A 23,632-nucleotide genomic window follows, 5' to 3' on the forward strand; every position below is an offset into this window, starting at 1 on the left:
AATAAATTGTAGCGTCCATGTATATGTGTTTACACACACACACACACACACACACATGCACACACATATCTACATGCATACATACACATGGATAAAGTACATTTAAAAATGAGATATTTGTAAATCATTGTGCTGGCATGTCCATAGAAACTTCAGAGGGTTAGGGCTTGGTGCAGGGCTCCTGTTGTTGGAAGATTATGATCATGCAGTCACCACAGCAGTATGCAGGTGAACATGGTTAAACACAGAAAAGAAATACCAAGATACTCATGTGTGGTATGCGGCTTGATTTTTTTCCTCATGTCCTATTCCTTCGGTACCAAAGAGAACCTTCTGTCGTTTTCTGATCATAGCTTTACAGCAAACCTCTAATGCTCCTTAACACGTTTTTATTTGTTCTCTGATTAAGAACATGTCGAAGTATGAAAAGTGTGATTCCATTTATCTGTAATGATATACCTAATGGAAAAAGATTAATAACATAATTCATGGTGAACCATGTAAATAATCCTAGTCAACATACATGCCAGATCCTGCATCAGAACTTAAGCTTGCTTTCAAATGGGAAGTTCCAGGTTACTGTTAAGAATATGTATGCTTTTCTTTCTTTAAAATTTTTTTATTTTTATTTGAAGAAATGTGTCCTTTTAGTTTTTACATGTGGGATCTATAGGTCTGTGAGGTAGTCTATGCAGCCCTACGTTGAGGATGTTCATTTGGTAATTCTGTGAGAGTATGGGTGTGTTTGGCTTCAGTACCCTGTGTCACGCCTCCCCCTCCCTCCCTCCCCCCCCCCCCCTTCTCGTTTGCGTGGGCAGGCAGGATTGCTTGGCTGTGAGGCGGTCTTATCCAGTATGGCGCTGATGCAGGCCGGTTCCATGGCCGGCCAGAAGAAGATGATGTCCCAGCTGGGCCCGGGGCAGAGGGACAGCCCGGACCACTCCCAGCAGGGCCACGCCCCCCAGAGCCACATGGTTCTGCCGTCCGGGGTCAGCTGCCCACCACTGGTGAGTGCGGGCGGGGAGGGGGGGTCGGGGGGCGGCACTGAGAACAGGGCACACACAGTATGCCACTTATGAATTCTCATTAAGGTGCTCATATGTTACCTCAGTACATACTGGTGGCTGCTGTGCTATTGTGATTACGTCCAAAGCGTTAGCAGAATGTGCCTTTTGTCTCCCTCAGCTGTGTTGGACTCCTCTTCTGTAACCTGTTCTCGAATGCAGGATTGTACGTACGCTTCTTCATTCAAGAGTGTTTTAAGAGTTTTCTTTAAAGGAGTGGACAGTCTGCCCTCCTTAGGTTTTTTTTTTTTTTTTGCTTTATTGAGACTTCTTGCTGCTTCTAAAGTTTTTTTTTCATATTATCTTCATACTTTTCAAATTATAACTACAGACAGACAGTAAGATAAAATAAAAAAGGAAAATGACGTAATGATGACAACAAACATGCACAGATTGGCTTCAGAGCCTCTTGAAACTCAGCATTTTAATGGCTCTGTACACTGACGTAGAAAAACAGTAAATGTGAAGTGTTGTTACTATAGTAAAATATTTGAAATGAATTCCGTACATTCAGCTATGCTGTAAGTAGTCAAGATAAGGTCCCCATATCTTGTAGTATTTGTTGACTTGGTCTGCCATTGTGAAACGGTTTCTTCTATGGGGCGACATAGCTCAGGAAGTAAGAGCGGTTGTCTGGCAGTCGGAGGGTTGTCGGTTCGATCCCCCACCCTTGGCATGTCGAAGTGTCCCTGAGCAAGACACCTAACCCCTAATTGCTCCCAACGAGCTGATTGGTACCTTGCATGGCAGCCTTTCAAAGTTGGTGTGTGAGTGTGTGTGTGAATGGGTGAATGAGAGGCATCAGTTGTAAAGCGCTTTGGATAGAAGCGCTATATAAATGCAGTCCATTTACCATTCTAAGGAGTTTTTAATATTAGTATGTGGGAGGGTCTATTAATGTTAATGCATTTTTAATTTTAATATGTGGGAGGGGCTGCAGGAAAGCCTGTTGTCTGGTGGCGCACACGGTAGCAGACGTGTGGTACTGCCCATGGCAGCGCTGGCGTGAGGCGAGGAGGTGGCGGCGGCGGCGGCCACGGAAACGGGGTAGCGGAAGGCTGCGGCCTGGCTTTCCGCACTCGGCTGGCCTTTCGCGTTGGTCTCGGCCGGAGCGCTGCAGTAAATGCGCCGCTGTGGTGCCAGAGCAGCCCCTGTAACTACCTGGTGAGGGTGTCTTGAGACACATCCAGGCGTAACATACATATATGCGTGTCCAAACGCTCCTGCCGTGATTTGCCTTGGATAACGGTACCTGCATTACATTGCATTACATTACATTCATTTAGCGGACGCTTTTATCCAAAGCGACGTACAAAAGTTCATATCATGGTCATTTGGACAACTACAAAACACGGGTTCAGTAAGATACAATACTCATTTCGTGCAGCTGTTTATAGCCAAGAACACAGTTCAGTTCACGCAGTGAACATTATTCTGACCTAACTTATGCCAAGTCAAACTAGGGGGAAGAACAAGCGACAATATTAGGACAGAACTGACAAAAAGAAACCTGCAGAGAACACTGTTGTTTTGTGAAAGTCCGAGACGCACGCGCGGTGAGGCGGCCTGCTGGTTCGGACCCGAGATCACGTGTTCCTCCCTCCGTCCCACCCAGCTGATCCGAAAGGAGGGAGAGTTCCACTCTTCCCGCCTCCTGGACGAGAAGGAAATGCGTGAGAGTGTTGACATGCAGCTGAAGAAGAAGAACAGGAAGTCGGGGACGCCCTGCAAAGTGAGAGAACAGGGGAGTCAGAGTGAGAGGAACGGAGCGAATGAGAGGGGGGTGTGCCGGGTAAGAGGGGGGCTCCAAGGGACGCCCAAGGTAAGATGGAGGTAATGGGTGGGACTGGGAGTAACCGTAGATAGCAGGCCTGCTATAAGTGTGTGTGTGTTTGTGTGCCGTGTGTGTGTGTGCGCGCGCGCGCGTGTGTATGCGGTAAAAGTGGCCAACGCAGGAACTGGAAAGCAGGATGCTTTTTGCACAGAAAGGGGCGTGTCCCTCAGGGGGAAGGGCCTGTAGCCGCTCCCCACCTGCCCAATCGAGTCAGGGCGTGGGCTGGACGAGCGGCGGCCATGACGGTGCAGGGGAATAAGTGTGTGGCTTGGGCGGTGCACCCTGCAGGTGGTGGTGGTGGACGAGAACGGGGAGTGCCCCTTGAAGGTGCAGAAGAACTTCGTGTGCGAGCACTGCTACGGGGCCTTCCGGAGCAGCTACCACCTGAAGAGGCACATCCTCATTCACACAGGTGAGCCCCGCCTCCTGCCCCGCCCCCTCATCCCGCCTCCCGCCCCTCCCCTCACCCCGCCTCCTGTCCCACCCTCGCGCCCCTTACCACTCAGGGCTCCGCTTACAGCCTAACTGCTTACAGGGGCTCAGATTCACCTGGAGTCACCATATCAACGTGGCTAAATTGTACAGTGAAACTAGTGCATTATTGTAAAATGCTTAAAATATTTTTTGATATTGAAATTAGTTTTTAATGGTGTATTTGTACACTACATGGCCAAAAGTATTTGAACACCTGACATCCTACATCTCATCCAAAATTATGGGCATTAATATGTTGTAGGTCCATCCTTTGCTGCTATAACAACCTCCACTCTTCTGGGAAGGCTTTATGCTCGATGTTGGAGCATTGCTGGAAGGATTTGCTTCCATTCAGCCAGAAGTGTATTAGTGAGGTCAGGCACTGATTGGGCGATTAGGCCTGGCTCGCAGTTGGCTTTCCAACTGATCCCAAAGGTGTTGGATGGGGTTGAGGTCAGGGCACTGTGCAGGCCAGTCAAGTTCTTTCTCACCGTTCTTGACAAAACCATTTCTTTATGGACCTTGCTGAAACAGGGAATGGCCTTCCCCAAACTGCTGGGGAGGCACAGATTCGTCTAGAATGTGATTGCATGCTGTAGCATTAAGATTTGCCTTCACTGGAACTAAGGGGCCTAGCTCAAGCCATGAAAAACAGCCCCAGACCAAGGGGTGTCCAGATACTTTTGGTCATATAGTGTAAGTTCAGAAAGAGTAAATAATTTTTAGCTTGTGGGCTGAATATTTTAATTCAGACTTCACCAACTCCATCCCTCCTTGCTTCCAACCTGGAAAAAAAGTTTGCTTATGCCATTGTGAAAAGTGCAAACGTGGAAGTTTTGATCCTTGTGAGATCATAAGTATATGAGCTGTGTGAATAGAAAAATGTATTTTGTGCTGTAATTTAACACTGTATTTTAATATAGCTGTAATGCTAATGAAATGGAAACATTTGTATTTCCTAACCACTCTGCCACACTCAGTTGAAATTATTTTGGAGTATTTTGTACAATTGAAAAAGGTGTATACAATACCCATGGGCTCTTAAAATACATTTCCCTGGAAGTCCTCTTCTGGAACCATATGTGTGGATGCACGGAGTGCTTGTCAGAGTCCTGTTCTAGAACCATACGTGTGGATGCATGGAGTGCTTGTGTCTGAGGAATGTTTGTTTTCACTTTGTTTCTTCAGACGGGTTCAGTACCAGTTTTATTTTGCATTTCTGTGTACATTTTCAAATGAATGGTCTCTGATATCTGTTACCTTTGTGAATGTGTCTGAGCTGTCTGCTAGAGCCCAGGGTGGCTCTGACCGTAGACCGTCTCCCCCTAGTGGAGACTGTGTTACCGACGGGCACATTGGCAGTATCGCAGTATTTCTAGGCCCTCAGCCTTGTGTGTTTGCAGCATTGGCTCAATTTCTTTAGCCTGAGCAGAACGTGAGGTGAACGGATATCAAATATGATGCCACATCAAACTGATATCAAACATGATGTCATGAAATCATGAGAAGCTGAGCATCACAACCGCTTGTGTAAGAGCAAGTGTGTCAGAGTGGTGCAGTGGGTAGACAGCAGCCAATCAGTTTAGGGCAGGGTAAAGGTCAGCGAGAGAATGCCACCCGCGTGTCCTTAAAACCATACTGTGCATGAACTTAAGTGGGTATACCCGGAACACACCATAAATCGCCCACCCCTAATTGGCACCCCAGGGGTCCACGCGGAGCACCAGGAACGCAGGCCACACGTGCCGATTGGCTCACCAGCCGGTAAAACTGAACCGGTCGTTGTCATGGCGATGCCAAGGCCCCGCACAAGAGGTAACAACGCCCCCCCCCCCCCATTCCGGGAATCACCCGCCACAGAAAACACAGAATGTTTGAGAACTTTGTCTCGATAACTAAAGATGGTTGGTGCCCTAGCCAAGATTGTCCAGACGGGTGCAGTGTGCACTCTCTTCCAGGCCATTACATTGTGATCCATCCTTTTCTTTTCCCCCTGCGTGACATTTTTTTTTTACGGGTGAGTTTAAACTCCCCGTTGTGTGTTTGTGAAACGGAGTCAGTCGATTGTACAGCCCATTTGTAGCCAGACGACTTCAGATGCATTTATGAAAAACATGCACAACCCATTTTAATTTTTTATTTATTTACGGCTCTTTCCCATGTTTTGGACAGTAGTATCATACAGACCATTTCATTTACATTTAAATAGACTACAGCATATGTATGGTATAAAGGCCTGTTTCCACTGGGAAATATAACTCTAGCGATAACAAAATTATTGTTCCAAATCCCTTTGAAAGTACATGTCAACTGTGCAATGAAAAGTGTGCATGGGGTCACTAGAATGGTAATGACTTCCATTGCTTATCTTAGCACGTTGAAAAGTGCTTTGCTAACAGAAAATTCATCCAATCAATTACTACTATGCACAACTATGTAGGGGACGCATACGTAGGTTGAGGTTCTCTGGCATGAATGCTAATTTTCATGACCATTTATCGTTATAGTTATCATAATCACTCCCAGTAGAAATGGGCCATCACTAACTCCTTGAACAAAAGATTTTCTTAGCTGCTTCGTAAAGAGTTGAAGTAAGAAAGCAGTAAATAAATCCGTAAATAAACGCTCTCTGCGCTCAGGAGAGAAGCCGTTTGCCTGTGACGTGTGTGACATGAGGTTTATTCAGCGTTACCACCTGGAGAGACACAAGCGCGTTCACAGCGGAGAGAAGCCCTACCAGTGCGAACGCTGTCAGCAGGTGAGGGAGTGTATACAAACACATACACACGTACAAACACACACACACATGTACAGACACACACACTTACAGACACACCCTGACGTACAAACACACACAAGGCACACAAGCACTACTGAAAAAAAGACCTGCATAGGTTCCAGGCCAGTTAAGTGTCTGTTGCTGGACCATACCAGGCAGTGCTACTTCTATAGTGGTCAAGCCAGCTTAGTCAAACTAATGATCACAAAACGCTGTGCTAGGAAATCTAATGATAAAAAGCTGTGCTGGTAGGCCAGCTTGGTCAAACTAATGATAAAAAGCTGTGCTGGTAGGCCAGCTTGGTCAAACTAATGATAAAAAGCTGTGCTGCTAGGCCAGCTTAGTCAAACTAATGATGAAAAAGCTGTGCTGGTAGGCCAGCTTAGCCAAACTAATAAGAAAAAGCTGTGCTGGTAGGCCAGCTTAGTCAAACTAATGATGAAAAAGCTGTGCTGGTAGGCCATCTTAGTCAAACTAATGATGAAAAAGCTTTGCTGGTAGACCGGCTTAGTCCAACTAATGATAAAAAGCTGTGCTGGTAGGCCGGCTCAAGCAAACTAATGATAACAAAAGCTGCTGGTAGACCAGCTTAAGCAAACTAATGATAAAAAAGCTGCTGGTAGACTAGCTTGGTCAAAGTGATGGTCATGTTAGACCAAAGTAACCATCTGCAATGGTCTGGTGTATCATTTTCCAGCAGGGTGGTTGGACAAAGAAAATAAAAGTTTCTGAACAAATACAAAAATCAACTGCAACAACGTTGCGCCAGAACATGGCGTAGTAGGGTAGCCGGTGGAGCCATTGTCAACCTGTAGTAATGATGCTCTGGCTTCCAGTATTTCTTTTTTCTTCTCTTAAAAATAAATGTAATTATCAGCTTACTCATTACACAGTTTTTTAATCTGATGCATAAAGCTATTTCTTACTGCTTTGCACCTAATGTGAAGAAAAGCACAATTATCAATGGACATTTTCAGCCAATTAAGGCTATAACTGATGGTGTAGATCTCATCTCAACTTTGGGGGGGACAACTAAAAGGAACTTTTCTTGAGAACGTTTTTTGGGAGGACACTCACAGTTACCACCCAATACAACATGATAATATTGGGGGGCTATTGTATGTTTTTCCAAAGTTTGGTGGGGAGGGGACACACACTTTCCTCACCCCCCAGGATCTATGTCCATGGCCGTGACTATACATTTATAGAGGAATCCTTGTGCGCACGCCCTTATATGAACAGCATAGACACGTGCAGACACACACACACGTACACACAGAAACACACACACGCACGCGCGCGCACACACTCAGTAAGCGCTCCTCTCGTTGTTTTTCTCAGCCCTTCTCTCGGACCGATCGGTTGCTACGGCACCGGCGCATGTGCCAGGTCGGCGGCGTGGGCGCCGTGGGCCCCGTTGCCACCGTTGCCATTGTTGCCAAGGGGGAGAACCAGTCCTGCCGCGAAGTTAACCGGCCGTACCCCCAGCAGCCCCCGCCTCCTACCGCCGCCTGGACCCCGCTACAGCCTCCCCAAGGTCGACTGACCGTCTGACTGCCCCCTCTCCCCCCCTCTCCCTCCCCACCAGCATCCTGGGGAAATATAATGAGCTACAGCACCAGCGTCACACTGCCCAGTGCTCAGTGGCGCCACACGCAGACTGCAGACTGATACTGCAGTTTTTTTTCTTTTTTTTTAATACCAGCTAATTTCCTGTGAGACTTTTTTTTGTACCTTTGATTATTTCAAAAAGTTGTGTTTTTATTGTTATTTAGATGCATTTTATGTGCTGTCAGTCACACGTGAAAGGGGTGAAGAAGAAAAAGATAAGGGAAATATGAGTAGCACTGGAAATTTTGATACAAGATCAGGTAATTGTCTAAGAAAGAGTGTTGCTTTAAAAAGAATAGAAGTACGTGCAAGCTTTTATATTTCATGGGGATGAGGGAAGACACTCCACCAGGGACTTCTGTCTCATATCTAACTCCAGTAGTTTAGTCTATACTTTGGGTAACAAATGCTGAGAGTGCTGAAGTTTTTCTTATTCACATTGGTTTTAATTTCAGCAATCACTGTTGATTATTACACTTGCCTGTCATTTAGTCAAACTAATTCCATTGAGGTTAGAATTAACTTGGGCCTCACTGGGAGGTCCCGACTTGATTCAGTGGTACCTGCAGCAACCCCATCACAGCCGTAAACCTGTCTTTCTTTATGTATAACCATGTGTCAGCGATCTGTCAGTTTTGATTCCTTTAGCATCGAAAACTGTCCTGTAGAATGCATGCACAAAGGGTATACATCTATGTAGTGTAACAGCTGGAAAGGCGAAATCTGACATTAAGCCCTGTAACGTCAGATGTGACATTGAGCCAGCCAGTTCTGAAGTTGTGATGTTTAAAAATGCCCGCAGGCTAAACTGTGACATCACAAAGGAGCAAGTTGTATTTAGAATTTTCACCTGGTACTTGTAGTCCCATGAACTGTGACGTCACAAGCAGAAAGAATTTAGAATGCGTATCTGACTGACTTCACAAAAAGGTTGATTAAAATTTAGCATCTGAATGGACACTGACATCACAGTCAGGCCAAATGTATCATGTTCCGCTTTTACTTGTGCTTTCATGGCTTCAATGCATCTGAAGTTGGCATCCATGTGTTTATAACGTAGTGATTATGTTGAGGTTTCTGCTGTGAGCAACCAAAGAGAATTCCCATAGCTGTGGCAGGCTCTTCGTGTGTTAACAAACTTAGACTTCCAGTCCCCCAATCCACCCCCCCCCCCCCCCATTTTAGTGTAGCCTGTGATGATCAAAGTTGCCTGTCTATATCTTAGGGCCATTTCAGATCTCTCATTTTCAGGTATTTAGATTATTAGTTGGCTGATATACTGAGCTATAGATTAGTGATGGGCATTTCAATGGATAGGGTTGGCTTTTTGCAGCAGTAGTCAAATTGGAATAATGGTGCTGGAATGCTAAACCATACAAAGGAGCTGTGGTTGTACAATGACGTTTCAATGCTCATAATATAATTACGCTATATATATATATATATATATATATAGCTAGCTAGCTAGCTAGCAGGAAGTCCACTATCAGATAAGTGCTCAGTGCTTTGGGAGGGGGTGAAGTGTAATTGTTCTCATTAGTTTCTCTTATTTGCATGTTTAGTCTAAAGGTCCGCTATTTCTCATTTGTGACGTCACTGGAATGGCATGGTTTAAGTTAATAGAGGCATCATTTCAAAGAATTCTTATTCTGAGTATTTTAAAGGGGGGGGGGGGGGGGGGGGTAGGGTGGTGGTTTTGAACTAGTTCCACTAGTTCTGTTCCTTCGATTTGTGTTGTAAAGCCAGTGTAGTTTTTTGTTTGTTTGTTTGTTTTTTTTGTATTTGAAATGATGTTTAGGGATCTGTAGTACTTTAGAATATAGCATTCCTTTTTTATTCCTGAGTTGAATAAAGTACTTCATTTTTTATATGAATGAACAGTAATAATAGTAGGAAAGCTACTATAGGAAGCCTGTCTAGTGTAGGAGAAACATTATTCAGTTTTTATTAGTCTTTGCATGCAGTTGTGATCCTCAGTCTGTCCATAAAGTAGTTTCTTATTAATTGCTTGGGTAAAAAAAAAAAGTTATTTCCTGATAAATATTCAAATCTTGTTAACAACATGGTAATTGTTCTTATATAAAAAGTTAAACTAATATGTACCCTCATGATCTAGGTATTTACATTGTATTTAGTAAAGCGCAGGGCTTCCATGAGCTTGAAATAAAACCTTTTTTTAAAAATAAACACAACTTGTGCCGTATTGCTCTAAACATACCTTAAGGTTGGGGGGCACCTGACATTGCAAGTATTTATCCCCCTTTAGACTAAAACTGAACTGAAGGAGATGTCACATCAACAGAATACACCAAAGACCGGACAGGACGATGTCCACAATCCTCAGTGCATATGCTTGATCACCACAATCCTCTTACTCTGTTTCCCGTGGTATCAGAATATAGGTTGCATCACATTCTTTTTGTCCTGCACTGTAGGCCTTATATCCACTAGGGGGCAGTGTGCACTCTCGTCCTTGAATTTTGATCCTCTTTCCCCCCCCCTCCCGAGTTCCTCTGCATGCAGGTTTAAATTTGTTTGTGTTTGTGCTTTGCTTGTTTGTGAACAGACAACTAGCTTAAAAAAAAAAAAAAAGTAGTGCACATTTATAGCATTACAGTCATTTTTGTTTTATAGATAATGCAGTACATTCAAAGTCGCTAATATTTTTGGTGAAGGGTTTCTAATAAGTGTCACATAATGGAATTTTCTAGTAAACAAACTCTTTCTGCGTTCAGGGGAGAAGCCGTTTGGCTGTGACGTGTGTGACATGAGATTTACTCAGCGGTATCATCTGGAGAGACACAAGCGCATTCACAGCGGAGAGAAGCCCTACCAGTGTGAGCGCTGTCAGGAGGTAAGGGAGTGTGTACACACACACGCGCACACTAACACACTAACGCACGCACATAAACATGCGCAGGTGCATTGAAGGACACACACATGCACACTTGTCAAACTGGTGCACAGAGGCACTCTCACGTAGGCGCGCAGTAAGCACTCCCCTTGTTGCTCTTCCTCAGACTTTCGCTCGGACGGACCGCTTGCTGCGGCACCGGCGCATGTGCACGGTCGGCGGCGTGGGCGCGGTCGCCGCCGTGGCCATTGTTGCCAAGGGCGAGAGCCAGTCCTGCCGCGAAGTGAACCGGCCGTACCCCCAGGAGCCCCCGCCTCCCACCGCCGCCTGGACCCCGCTGCAGCCTCCCCAAGGTCAGCTGACCGTCTGGTTGCCCCCTCTTCCCCCCCCTCACCACCGTAATGAGCAGCAGCACCACCACCAACACACAGGCCAGCGCTCAGTGGCGCCACATGCTGCTGCAAGCACGTACTGCACCTCAGCTATGAAATTGACAAGTAAATGTACCAGCTGACATCCTGGTGGATGATTTTGTACTTGTTTTGATTTTTGAAGTTCTCGCTTTGGAGCACATTTTGGAGTGTCCATTTTGATACTAATTGCAGCTATCAGTAGGAGAAATGTGATGTTCAATTTTAAAAAAATTATAATTGTTGTTTAAGTTTGATAGAAAAAGTAAATGGTAGATCATTAATAAGTAGAGGTAACAGATGGTGGCACTGTAGTCTGGACGTTTTGGGTACTGAAGATTTATTGCTTTATTCTGGTATGGGACTGAAAGTCCTGTGATGGCTGAGGAGCCTGTCGGGTCTAGTAGATTGGGGTCCCCCCCTTCCAAAGCTTTAAGTAACAAATTTTAGTGTATGCACCCTTTATCCTTCATTTTCTTTTCAGCACTAATTTTAACTTTAGCAGTCACCAGGCTCATTGTTCAGAAACATTGGCGTCACTCAAACGTAAGGGTTTTGCATTGTGGTTCGATGCAATGTTAGTGTAAGGGTAACATTGGTCCTGTGATGCCTATGGCAAAGACATTGGCACAGTAAGCCGCTCTCTGGGGCTTCACAGCACCAGCGATTCCCTCTTAAAATCGAAATGTGTTTGTGGTCACAGGGAGATGCCCCAAACGCTGGGCTCATTCCAGTCGCTCATTTTCACTCCTCGCATCCTGTCCTCGCATGCTTTCCTCGGCCCTTAGCTCCACCCAACAGAGGGCACGAGGAAAGGATGCAAGGATGGAGGAATCAAGGAAACGTGTACTAGGCAAATGGAATGGCCTTGTTCAGTCAAGCATCAGTCTGAAGCCGCGTCAAGTACAGACATGGCCGAGGGGGAGAGGTGTCCTCTGGTACGAGAAGATCGAGCCACTGAGGAGGAACAAGTAGATTCGGGCCATTAGGGGAAAGCTAGGAGCAGTATATTGGTTCGGGGAAAGCTGAAATCCTGAATCAAGCCACACTTATATTTGTTGTAGATTAGCCATTTTGTCTCGGCAAATACTTTATGTAACTTTCATTAGTTATTGCTTAGAGGCTGTGTCAGAAATGGTAATATGTATCTTTGTTTAATTCGTTTTTATAGGATGCAATGTGACATAACTGCATTGCTAGCAATGTTACAAGTCACACCACATCCGAAGCAAATAGGTGGCTACCTAGCTAACGGTCTTATGATAACTTGGCTACTTTTAACTGGTGTTATAGCTATGATAGACTTAGCTGGTTTATACTAACGTTAATGTTAGTTAAAATCAGCTATCATCATAATGTTTATTAAAAGCAGCTTTTTGCACGGGAGCACAGTGAGCTTCAGATCTGGGTTCTTGTCCTTGTTTTTCATACAGCCCACCACAAAACAACGTTTCGGCATTTTTATAATTTTGATAATCCACTGACTGTTAATATCAAATCTATGGAGTTAATATTCTAACAGATTGTTTTTCCCCATTGTGAGTGTGGCATTCATTGTGTGACTCGTTATGTCTTCATTTTACCAAAATGACAATTTAGTTTTTATGGCAAACACATTTAATAAAGGCTGTTTTGCTTGCAAACACATTTTGGTATGTTTTCATGACAAGAATCGAAACCAGGATTCAATAAGAACCGGAATTGATAAGCAGAATCAGAATTGGAACCGGAATCAATCAAATCTAGACGATCCCCAACCCTAGTTACCTTACGTCCCATCCTAAATTAAACAAACATACAAATGACTGTTTCTGACACACTCTTATAGCTAATGAAAGTTGTAAGTACTCTTAGAATCTTGATAATCCACTGACTGGTAATGGATTGTTTTTTCCCCCATCGTGGGCGTGGCCTTCATCATGTGATGCATTACACACTCTCAATAACCAAGTGTTAATAGAGTTGCTGTACTGAAACTACAAATGTTGTTGCGTGCAGGTGGGCTAGTATGAAATTTGAGTGGTGGTTGGCAGAATGTGATCCTTGTTGCCATTTCAATTTAGCTACCTACTTTTTTAAAGCACAAAACTGCTTTGCAATTCACAGTTGAGATATTAAAGGGTGTAATTTATCTCTAACAAAACACGAAACTCTTAAGCTTATGTTAACCACAGACCTTATTGTCTGCAGAAATAGAAATCCCTATGGGGAAAAAAGCATTGGAAATCTGCCGAGGGAACCCATTGCTCAAAATTGCTAATTTCCTTTTGGGTTTTACGACTACCAACTGTAACACTGTATTGCATGGATCACACAGGTCATATCACAGACACCTGAGGTTGTCACCCGTAAGTTTATACAGTGTTGTAGTGAGTATCTCAAGGTTATTTCCTTGTTTTCTCCTCCCTGTTTGATGTATCAGTCTGTTAAATAATTAGTTGAAAAAACGGAACTTTTTTGGTACCAGTAAAATTATTGCAGAATACTGGTCTTTTTAAGAAATGTATATGTTGACCAATGTTCAGGACATATTACTCGTATGATTGTAAATAGTAGATGGCAATGTGTTTTGTTCGAAATAATTAGTGGTCTGCTGGACTGTTTTCAGATTTTGCTGGCATTTAATCTAGTATTTCACAGGCATATTTAATACAGGCCTAGTCTGTATGTCTGAGCTGAAGTAAAATCTATTCTTTTTGCCTCCTTAGATCTACTGTTTTTTAGATTAGGGTGGGTTATTTTCAGCTTCTAGCGCCTGGTGCCTGGTGTGTTTTTGCTGTTCAAGTCCGATTCGACTAGGGGACACTTGGTACACATGGGGGCATATGGTTGTGTCATTCAGTTTAAATGCTCAGAATTGTCACATCATATAGTTTATTTTAAAAAACTCAGTATGAAAATTTTGATGGTTGTCCACTGTTTTAATATTTAAAACAATGATGAACTCAAAATGTAAAGAATATCTTTCCTTTGGTTTCAAAATTACTTGCTTGTCTTTTGCTTTAAATAGGCAGAGTCCTTTGTATACAAACACAAATTACCCATGCATTATGGCATTTCTAGCTCTCTCTAAAGTGTCCCATTTTGAAGGGGCTTCGGCTGTTCTTGCTATCCAGGGGTGTGTTTTTAAAGGTCATTCATTTGCATGAATGTAAAACCACACTCCTGATGGATACCAAGACCAGTAATAAAAAATAAGCAGCTTTGGAACCAGAACTATTGAGGGTTGTTCTGAATTCACCATTCTCTGGTTTTTACCTGCATTTTTTCCCCTCCTGGTCCTTCTCTTTCGAGGTGAGAAGTACTGTTTTTCTTCAAAAAGGCAAATATGTACCCTCTTGATCCAGCTAGTGATATTGTACTTAAAGGCAAGAGGCTTCCATTTGAGCTGATATTAAAAAAAGAATAATTACTTTTTTTTTTCTTCATTATTACTATTCATACCATATTGCTGTAAGACTCCCCAAGATTGGGGATGGTTTTTTCACGGTTTCCCCCCCTTTTTAGATGAACACTGATTTTAAAGGAGATTTAATCATTAATAATAATAAATCAACAGAATGCTCAGGAGAGCTAGCAGCAAATTGTACGCACAGTTTTTATTAAAGGAGGCGTGGGGTTTTGACGTCAATCTTATCTGTCTTCTGAGCTCTTCGCTCATCTGCACCGCCGTCAGACTCATTGTGACGTCAGGGAAACAAATTAAGGGGCTCAATTCGTTTCGTGCATTGGGGTTGAAAGGATCCAGCAGGGGGCGGTGTGTGCTCTTCAAATTTGATTATGATCCGTTATTTTTCTTTACATGTTCTGAATTTTGTGTGGTCAAACATTCCTATTTGTGAATTGAAGTTTGTTACCTGTGCAGTTAATTTTTTTTTTTTTTTGGCAGACATCTCCATAGGTTTTTTTTTTTTTTGAATCACCACAAATATATATTTTCACTTGATTTTCAACGGAAATGTAGTGCTGTCATACTACACTCCCTTTTATTTCCATTTGGTGAGAATATTCAGTGCATGTAATGTAAATGCTGCTAATCTCTTGGCTGGCAGGTTTTGTAGAATTGCGGGGTAATAAAAGCTGCAGTAAAGAAACTCTCTCTGCGTTCAGGGGAGAAGCTGTTTGGCTGTGATGTTTGCGACACGCGATTTACTCAGCGGTATCATCTGGAGAGACACAAGCGCATTCACAGCGGAGAGAAGCCCTACCAGTGTGAAGGCTGCCAAAAGGTGAGGGAGTGAACACACATGCAAAGACTCCCTCTAATACACACACACACATGCGCACACACACTCAGTAAGCGCTCCTCTCGTTGTTTTTCTCAGAGCTTCGCTCGGACGGATCGGTTGCTACGGCACCGGCGCATGTGCAGGGTGGGCGGCGTGAACCTGGTGGCCGCTGTTGCCAAGGGGACGAGCCAGCCCTGTCGCAATGCTTCGTGGCCGTATCCCCAGCAACCCCCACCTCCTACCGCTGCCTGGACCCCCCTACAGCCTCCCCAAGGTCGGCTGACCGTCCGACTGCCCCCTCCCCCCCTCCCCCCTCACCACCATCCTGGAGCAACGCAATGAGCAGCAGCACCACCAACACACAGGCCAGCGCTCAGTGGCGCCACACGCTGCTGCAAACGCATACTGCAGCTTGGCTATGAAATTAATTTATGAATAATGTTTAAATTTCTGTCAAGAAAGCAAGTTCAGTGTTACACTATCAGAGAATTTATTTTGAGTATTGAGACTTTTTACGTGCTGTAAATGGTTATGAGCATGCTCTGGGGGGTGGGGGGGGAGTGGGGTCATTTTACAAATTCTGTGCTTATTTGGTAGTGGGCTTGTAAATCAGTTGAAATGCAGTTGCCGTGGAAAGGTCTATGTTAAAGGGTGTTGTGGATGTTGGAAGGGTTGCGACTGGTTGAAGAGGGGGAACCGTTCTTGATTTATTCAAAATGGGAATAGAAACATGATGTGCTATTGGTCGAAATCTTCAGTGTTCAAAAAGAAATTTAAATGAGCGCAAAACTTTTTTTCTCCATTCTTCTGCAACATTTTGAGCAATCATTCCAATCCCTGATACCCATTAATTGGCAGTTACATTTGCTTAAATTTGTTTGTGAAACTTAAGAACCAGTTGCATTTTGGTTGGATTTCCTCTGGTTCAGTTAGGTCCTTGTTTGTAGAAATGTTTGGTATGGCAATGCCATAAGACCATTCACAATTGGCAGTGGCTTTTTGTTTGGCCAGTTACATCTCACATGGATATTTTCCTTGCCATCTCTTGATAGTAGTCTTGAAAACAGTTGTGAATGTATTGCATTATATTACATTCTCTCATAGTGAAATTTGTCCAGCTTTCGTAGTGTTTGGGAGTCAGCCATTCAGTCCGGTTCATGTTTCTGTAGGCTAATTGAGCCTTTGCTAGCCTTCTTTAGGTCAGTATTTCCATGGTCCCATAAACTGTGACATCACAATGGAATGAGTAACATTTCATATGATTTGTGCTTTAAAGGCCTATATACTTGCAGGGCGAAATAGAATAGAATAACATTTCTTTTCCCACGGGGAACTTCAGGTACTTTCATACTGTTACACTGAGTAAGGTATAATCCACGATGAGGTGATCAGCTATCAAAAAATAATGGCCAATGCAGAGGCAAAGAGGGGTTGTCTCCAAATTCCAGAAGTGACCAATCAGAATCAAGCATTCAACAAAGCTGCGTAATAAAACCCAGTAATTGTGTTGGTTTATCCAGATAACAGCCAAGGAAATTTCCATTACTGTGACTATTAGGCTTTTCGTTCATTCGCATTGGCCAATTATCCTCCGTGGTTGTTGTAGCCTGTGATTAAGCCAGTCAGTCATCATTGCCCTTCTCCATTATTGATCTTCAGTAAAATGAGCTAACTTTACCCCTTTACTGAAGGTGTAGGTTAAGGATGAACCATTTCAGGACATGGTGTAGCAGCAAAAGAATAGTAGGTGCTGGTGATGAGGCAGGCTTTAATGCGACTGGTAATTGAACAGATACAAGGTTTAAGAATGATTCTTCTCTTATTAGTTTATCTTCACGCAGTCCACTGCTTGAGAATATACTTAGAAAAAAGGACCATAAGCCAAGAGTACAGAAAGGTAACGATGCTATGGAAATGAGAGGGAAAAATAACCTCCAAAAATGACCCTCATACCCCTAAACTGTTGAGCATTGGTCAGCTTTACACAAGTGGACAGTCTTGTTTTAAGGTATCTTTGTTTTTGTTGCTCTTTGTTGTATGGTCCCTTTGTTCTGAGTAAATTATAAAAACCATTGGAATAGTGTAAGAAACGGATAAAATATGTATCAAGTTTATGAGCTCTTTTTGTTTGTGTTTATAAGCAGGATTCTCCAACAATTAACAATTCTCCAAAGCTCCAATAAGAAAACAATTTGCCAGTAGCTGGTTCAGTTCTGTGGAGGGAGCTCAAGACTTTTACTTTACTAACAAACTTTTTAGAGGCTTTAAGTACCTCAGAATATAGTGTCTTATTAACAGAAAATGATTTAGATACTTTTAACTGCTGTTTTTTCTTTAAGAAATGGTTCTTTTTCTTTTATTAATTTTCTGGCTTAGGCTGCGGACTTACTTGGTCGTCAAAGTCTGAAGGTAAAGTCGTCATATACGAATTATTCTCTGATAATTCCGGTAAAAAGAAAGTTATACTTACCGAAAAACAATGCTTCATTATTCCGGTCCCGTTTTTCTAAAATAGTATAACTAACATAAAATCTCACGGTCTAAGTGTTTGTATTTGACCTCTTAAAGAGCAGGGCTTCCATTTTCCAGAATATTAAGTGTTTCAATATAATAATGGCACATTTCATTAGAGAGATTCCACTTTGGTATAATTTTGTGGAGCTTACCCACTGTATTTGTATAGCATGAGTAGCCTACTAGCAACATCAACTGTCACTGTCGACCGTTGACGTTCCTCCCGGTTGTTCAACTCCCAACTCACTCCAAATAATTTTAGGCAACTCGTCGAAATTAATAGTTTTTAAGCACAAACTAAGGATAATAGATCGATATAACTGAGTAGCAACGTAAAACGGTCTCCGTTTTTTGTATATCAGAGGATTTTTCGACGTTTTGTTGCCTTATAAAATAAAAATAAAAAAGATCCGGAAGAGAAGAGTTATTTTTACGAAGTAGGTGTAGCCTGTCCTTGATCACGATAACATGGGCGCGTGCTTTAAAAAAATCAAACAACTGGTTGACATATGTCTATGTAGTAGCCAAACTAAAAATAGTTACTTTATTTATAGCTTACCTAAGTCAGAAAACAGCGTATCAGCTCAGAAACACTGACCGTTTGACGTTAGTAGCCTACTGTATTATTGACCTATTACCCTTGATAGTTTGTGCTTTAAAAGAATGTATTTCGAAAATTCGTTAAATTTCCGTTGATGATATTGCGTCAGTACAGCCAAAGTCAAGTATGCCTTCGATCAGGCGACCTCTAGTGGTTCATTACATTTACATTACATTTATTTGGGAGACGCTTTAAAAACAGACTTTTGGAAATATATCCCAAAATATGTATTGAAATCTCACGCCATTCGTTGGAGATGAGATGGTAATTCTGCTAGTTAACCTGAAATCACCAAACAGTTCATTGCCTGGAATAGGTCGTTTCAGCTCGATGCATCTACCTAAAAAGTCTGTTACATTTTACCCCGTGTTAGGTTTCCCCCTCACCCGTTAGTTTTTACTGTCCCCTACCTGTCAGCATAATGTGGGATAAACAAGGATAGATTTAATCATGCATGTGCCCGTGATTTAAAATGAATGTTTTTTGTCATCATTGTATGAACATGGGTCACGTTTATTGAAAGCAACAGGAAGTTTTCTTGTAATTTGTATTCTGTTTCTGCTGAGTTTGTGATGTCTTTGGGTGAGATAGTTGAGTTTCTTAATTGCGTTTTTAAACATTTATTTATATCTTAATCTGAAATATGCACAACTTTCATATGCCCTCATGTTGAACACAGCTGAAAATTCCAAAAGCTAAAATGGCTTCAAATAGCCTGCTGAACATTTCTGGCTTGTCTTTCTTGCCTGGTTGTGAATCCATGTGAATTTGTAATTGAATAGCTCTGGCTTAGATAATATGTTTGTGTAATTTGCTGGGTAGTGAATTGTTTCAGTAAATGAGCTCTCTCTCTGTTCAGGGGACAAGGTGTTTGGCTGTGACTTGTGTGACATGAGATTTACTCAGCGTTACCACCTGTTGAGACACAAGCGCATTCACAGCGGAGAGAAGCCCTTCCAGTGTGAACGCTGTCATAAGGTGAGGGAGTACACATGTACTCGCACGTACAAGAATACCTGCGAGCACACACACGCGCACACACACATGTACATGCATACCTGCATACTCACACTCAATAAGTGCTCCTGTCCTTGTTTTTCTCAGACCTTCTCTCGGAAGGATCGATTGGTACGACACCGACGCCAATGTCAGGTTGGCGGTGTGGGTGCGATTGCCACGGTTGCCACAGTCGCCACTGTTGCCAAGGGGACGAGCCAGCCCTGCCGCGAGGTTTCATGGCCGTACCCCCAGGACCCCCCTCCACCCACCGCTGCCTGGACCCCCCTACAGCCTCCCCCAGGTCGGCTGACCGTCTGGCTGCCCCCTCCCCCCCTCCCCCCTCACCACCATCCTGGAGCAACGCAATGAGCAGCAGCACCACCAACACACAGGCCAGCGCTCAGTGGCGCCACACGCTGCTGCAAGCGCGTGCTGCAGCTCAGCTTTGAAATTGACGTAAAAACAAATTAATTTTTTTTCTTTAAGTACCAGCTCATTTCATGCGAGAGATGGTGGATTATTTTGTACTTTTTTTTTCTTTCTTTTTTTGAAAAATGTGTTTTATTGTTATTTAGAGTCATTTTATGTGATGTTGACGGTTCAGAAAAAGGGAGGGGGGAGAAAATCCTTTGGGTGGGTGTGATGAAACTGCTTGTCATTGTAGTTGTGCGAACCTAAAGGTGGGGGTGGGGTGGGGGGGGGGGGGGGGTGTTCAGTTGGTAGAAATGTAGTAGCAGTTGAAAATCTCATGTATACAGTAATTGTCCATAAATTGGTGTTTCTAAAAAAGTAAAAAGATGAACTTTATTCAGATATGGGCAGATAAAGTACATGAAGCAATGTAGTGTTCCCTGCATTGCGGTTGGATTGAATCTGTTAGATTGAATCTGGTTGGTAATGTTGTTTCCCCATTTGATCCAGTGTTACATATGGCAACGCTGTCACAGTAGTCAGAAGCTCAGCTAGACTGTAGTTCTTCACCATTGCAGCATAGCGGGCTAAAGGAATGGAAATCCATTCATGGTGGATATTAAATGCTTAAAACCCTGTCCGTGCCCTTCAGATATACAGACACGTTTTGATGTAGTGTTGTCATCTTTATTATCCGTATAGATTTAGATCCATCTCCACCATTTGGAAACCACAGATATTAGTTAAGTTTGTTTTCCAGGAGTCCTGAACCAGTTATCCTCGTCTTGTTTCTTTCTTAATTAGGACCCATTCTTTGTGACAAAGGAGTGTATCAAATTAGAGAATTTGCATGCGTTTGATTCATGGATGTTGCAAAGGAGCAGAACATTTTAAAACTGGCATCTGATAACAAATGCCAGTGAATGGACTCTGACATCACAAGGAAGGAAGGAAGGAAGGAATAGGATTTTGAATTTGTCCTTGCACACTTTCAGACCCATGGCCTGTTCCATCACAAAAGAGATGATATAATGTTCAGTATCCATCTGATAGATTCTGGGACTTGTGCTTTCAGTGTTCTCATGCATAAGTTGCCGTCCGTACCTTCATACTGAACCATAGTAATTGGCTCGGTTTCCCGTTTGAACAGCGAAAGGGAATTCCCATTGCTATGACTGAGGCTCTTTGTGCATTCCACACCTCTGTTCATTTCAGGTTTGGTGTAGTCCGTGAGAAATAGTTCTGTCAGTTGCTTATCATTGCCTTTCTATATTATAGAGCTGCAGTAAAATGTGTTATTTTTACCTTTTTTTTTTGACTTCTCAAGTGATTTTCTATGTTGCAGATTGTGGATGGACAATTTCAGTCATTTTGGCTGGATGTGTATTATCCGCAGAAGTCAAATTAGGCTAATGATGCGGAAATACTGAGGCGTACAAGGGAGCTATGGTTGCAACAGGAAGCTTTAATACTTACACTTGTATCGTTATATTTTATTATCGTATATTTTGAAATAAGCAGTATAAATGCCTATGTGGATAGTCGTATTTGAATATGAGAAGGTGCTCAGGAGAGATTGGGAGGGGTGGAGGTAATGTGCCAGATTAGTTTCTGTCTCATTTCCATTGTGTCATCATGTTTCTGTTCCCTTGTCTTAATATCCTTTTATTCCTAATATATTTTTTAACCACTGGAACAGTGAAGATAAACTGATGATGGAGGTGTCATTTTAAAACATTTTTTATTCCTGTTTTCATTAAGAAAAAAATTATGAAAGATTTTGAGACAAAAATGTTGTGACCAGTAGTTGGACCAGTGCTGTATAGAGAACCCAGGCCGTTGAGTAATTAAGTAATTTTAGAGGCCTTTAGTTCCTCAGAATATATAATTGAATACTCTTTGCTTGAATTAACTGTAGGAATAGAAGGAAAGCTAATGCGAGTGTCTGTGTAGTGTAGGAAACACATAATTTTTCCTTTTTTATCAGCCGTCTTTGCATGCAGTTGTGGTCTTTAATGTTTTTCCTTAAAGTGCTCATATGTGACTTCCTGTTTGAGTAAAAAAAAAAAAAAGATATTTGCTTACAAAAGTGAAATTTTGTTATCATAATTATTGTTGTTCTTATTTCAAAAGGCAAACTAATATGTACCCTCATTATATAGTTAGTAGCTTTGTATTTAGTAAAAAGCAGGGCTTCCACTGAGCTGAAATAAAACAATTTTTAAAAAATGATACTTGTGCCGTATTGCTCTAAATCACGACAAGATTGGGGTACCCCTAAAATTTCAGGGTTTTCTCCCCTTAGATGAACAGAGAGAGAGAAATTGCTGCATCGATAGAGAACAGCGGAGAGGGATGTGTATGCACCTCTGGTTTGAAGAAGGGCTAGAAAAAGCCTCACACTTAATCACATCCACCTCTTCAGAGCACATCCCTGATTGGCCTGTTTGACTCTCATGGCTATGACATCAGTCAGACCTAGGAGTCTGCAGCCATACAGAGCTGCAGGGTCAGCTTTTTTTTGTTGTTATTTCTCAGTACTTAACTGACCAATTGAACTAGCTGTTTACACAAGTCAATTACACCACCTCATCTGCTTACTTGGGGTGTAAAAATGGTTGCTTATTTTAAGGTGAAAACCAAAACCAGGAGTGCCACAGTGTCTCCTGGACTTGTGGCTGACAATGAGTCGAACATTATCTGTGACATCACTTCCTTTCTGGAGTTGTGCTGCAGTCCAACAGGGGGCAGTGTGCACTCTGACCTTTGAATATGATTGTTTTTTTTTTTTAGCTGCTCTCGGTTCTTTTAATTATCACATTTTATTATTTGCAATCAGACTTATATGTAAACTACAGGGAGATCTATTTGCAGTCTGATTACACCCAAAAATGTATATACGTCATGCACAATACATTAGATCTCCTTTTTCTTTCACATATTAGACAGTAATGGCATCTCAGTTTTCATTTACATGTAACTAGACGATAAACCACACTAACATTTACCTACATCTTGTGCAACAGATCATTAAAGAGTGCTACAATACTGAGGCTTTTCAATAAACAAACTCTCTCTGCGTTCAGGGCAGAAGATGTTTGGCTGTGACGTGTGTGACATGAGATTTACTCAGCGGTACCACCTGTTGAGACACAAGCGCATTCACAGCGGAGAGAAGCCCTACCAGTGTGAAGGCTGCCATAAGGTGAGGGAGTGAACAAGCACACAAGCGCACACACACATGGCTGTCCATCACACATTGACACACTTTAGCATGCACACACTCATTCAGTAAGTGTTCCTCTTGTTGTTTTTCTCAGACCTTCGCTCGAACTGATCGGTTGTTGCGACACCGCCGCCAATGTCAGGTGGGTGGCGTGGCTGCGGTTGCTACGGCCGCCACGGTCGCCACGGTTGCCACAGTTGCCACTGTTGCCAAGGGGACGAGCCAGCCCTGCCGCGAGGTTTCATGGCCGTACCCCCAGGACCCCCCTCCACCCACCGCTGCCTGGACCCCCCTACAGCCTCCCCCAGGTCATCTGACGATCTGGCTGCCCCCTCCCCACCTCCCCCCTCACCACCATCCTGGAGCAGCGCAATGAGCAGCAGCACCACCAACACACAGGCCAGCGCTCAGTGGCGCCACACGCTGCTTGCAAGCTTGTACTGCAGCTCAGATTCGAAATTGATATGAAAACAATTTTTCTTTAATAAGTACCAGTTCACTTCATGTGAGATATTTGATCTATTTTGTATTTTCTTTGTTTTTCAATATTGCAAAATTTCTGATTTATTGTTACTTAGAGTAATGTTTTGTAATGCTGATGGTTTTGATGGGGGATAACCTATGGC

The 23,632-nt window shown here is 42.9% G+C and overlaps 1 protein-coding gene across 10 annotated transcripts in view; it reads left to right on the top strand.

Moving 5' to 3' along the window:
* LOC118207675 (zinc finger protein 271-like) overlaps positions 1-23,632 on the top strand; it is a 37,958-nt gene that overhangs the window by 3,917 nt on the left and 10,409 nt on the right. For 2 of the 10 annotated variants that reach the window (XM_035381488.1, XM_035381489.1), the window contains exons 3-17: positions 819-1,007; positions 2,680-2,808; positions 3,187-3,310; positions 5,080-5,187; positions 6,012-6,130; positions 7,493-7,688; positions 10,498-10,616; positions 10,783-10,969; positions 15,137-15,255; positions 15,352-15,529; positions 17,632-17,664; positions 19,230-19,348; positions 19,475-19,670; positions 22,867-22,985; positions 23,101-23,314. In XM_035381488.1, the coding sequence (XP_035237379.1) occupies positions 819-1,007; positions 2,680-2,808; positions 3,187-3,310; positions 5,080-5,187; positions 6,012-6,130; positions 7,493-7,688; positions 10,498-10,616; positions 10,783-10,969; positions 15,137-15,255; positions 15,352-15,529; positions 17,632-17,664; positions 19,230-19,348; positions 19,475-19,670; positions 22,867-22,985; positions 23,101-23,314 (2,149 nt within the window). The remainder of the gene's footprint in view (positions 1-818; positions 1,008-2,679; positions 2,809-3,186; positions 3,311-5,079; positions 5,188-6,011; positions 6,131-7,492; positions 7,689-10,497; positions 10,617-10,782; positions 10,970-15,136; positions 15,256-15,351; positions 15,530-17,631; positions 17,665-19,229; positions 19,349-19,474; positions 19,671-22,866; positions 22,986-23,100; positions 23,315-23,632) is intronic. The other 8 variants (XM_035381494.1, XM_035381497.1, XM_035381490.1 and 5 more) reach the window with 8 other exon arrangements.

Source organism: Anguilla anguilla, chromosome 11, assembly GCF_013347855.1.
Source record: "Anguilla anguilla isolate fAngAng1 chromosome 11, fAngAng1.pri, whole genome shotgun sequence".
NCBI lineage: Eukaryota > Metazoa > Chordata > Actinopteri > Anguilliformes > Anguillidae > Anguilla > Anguilla anguilla.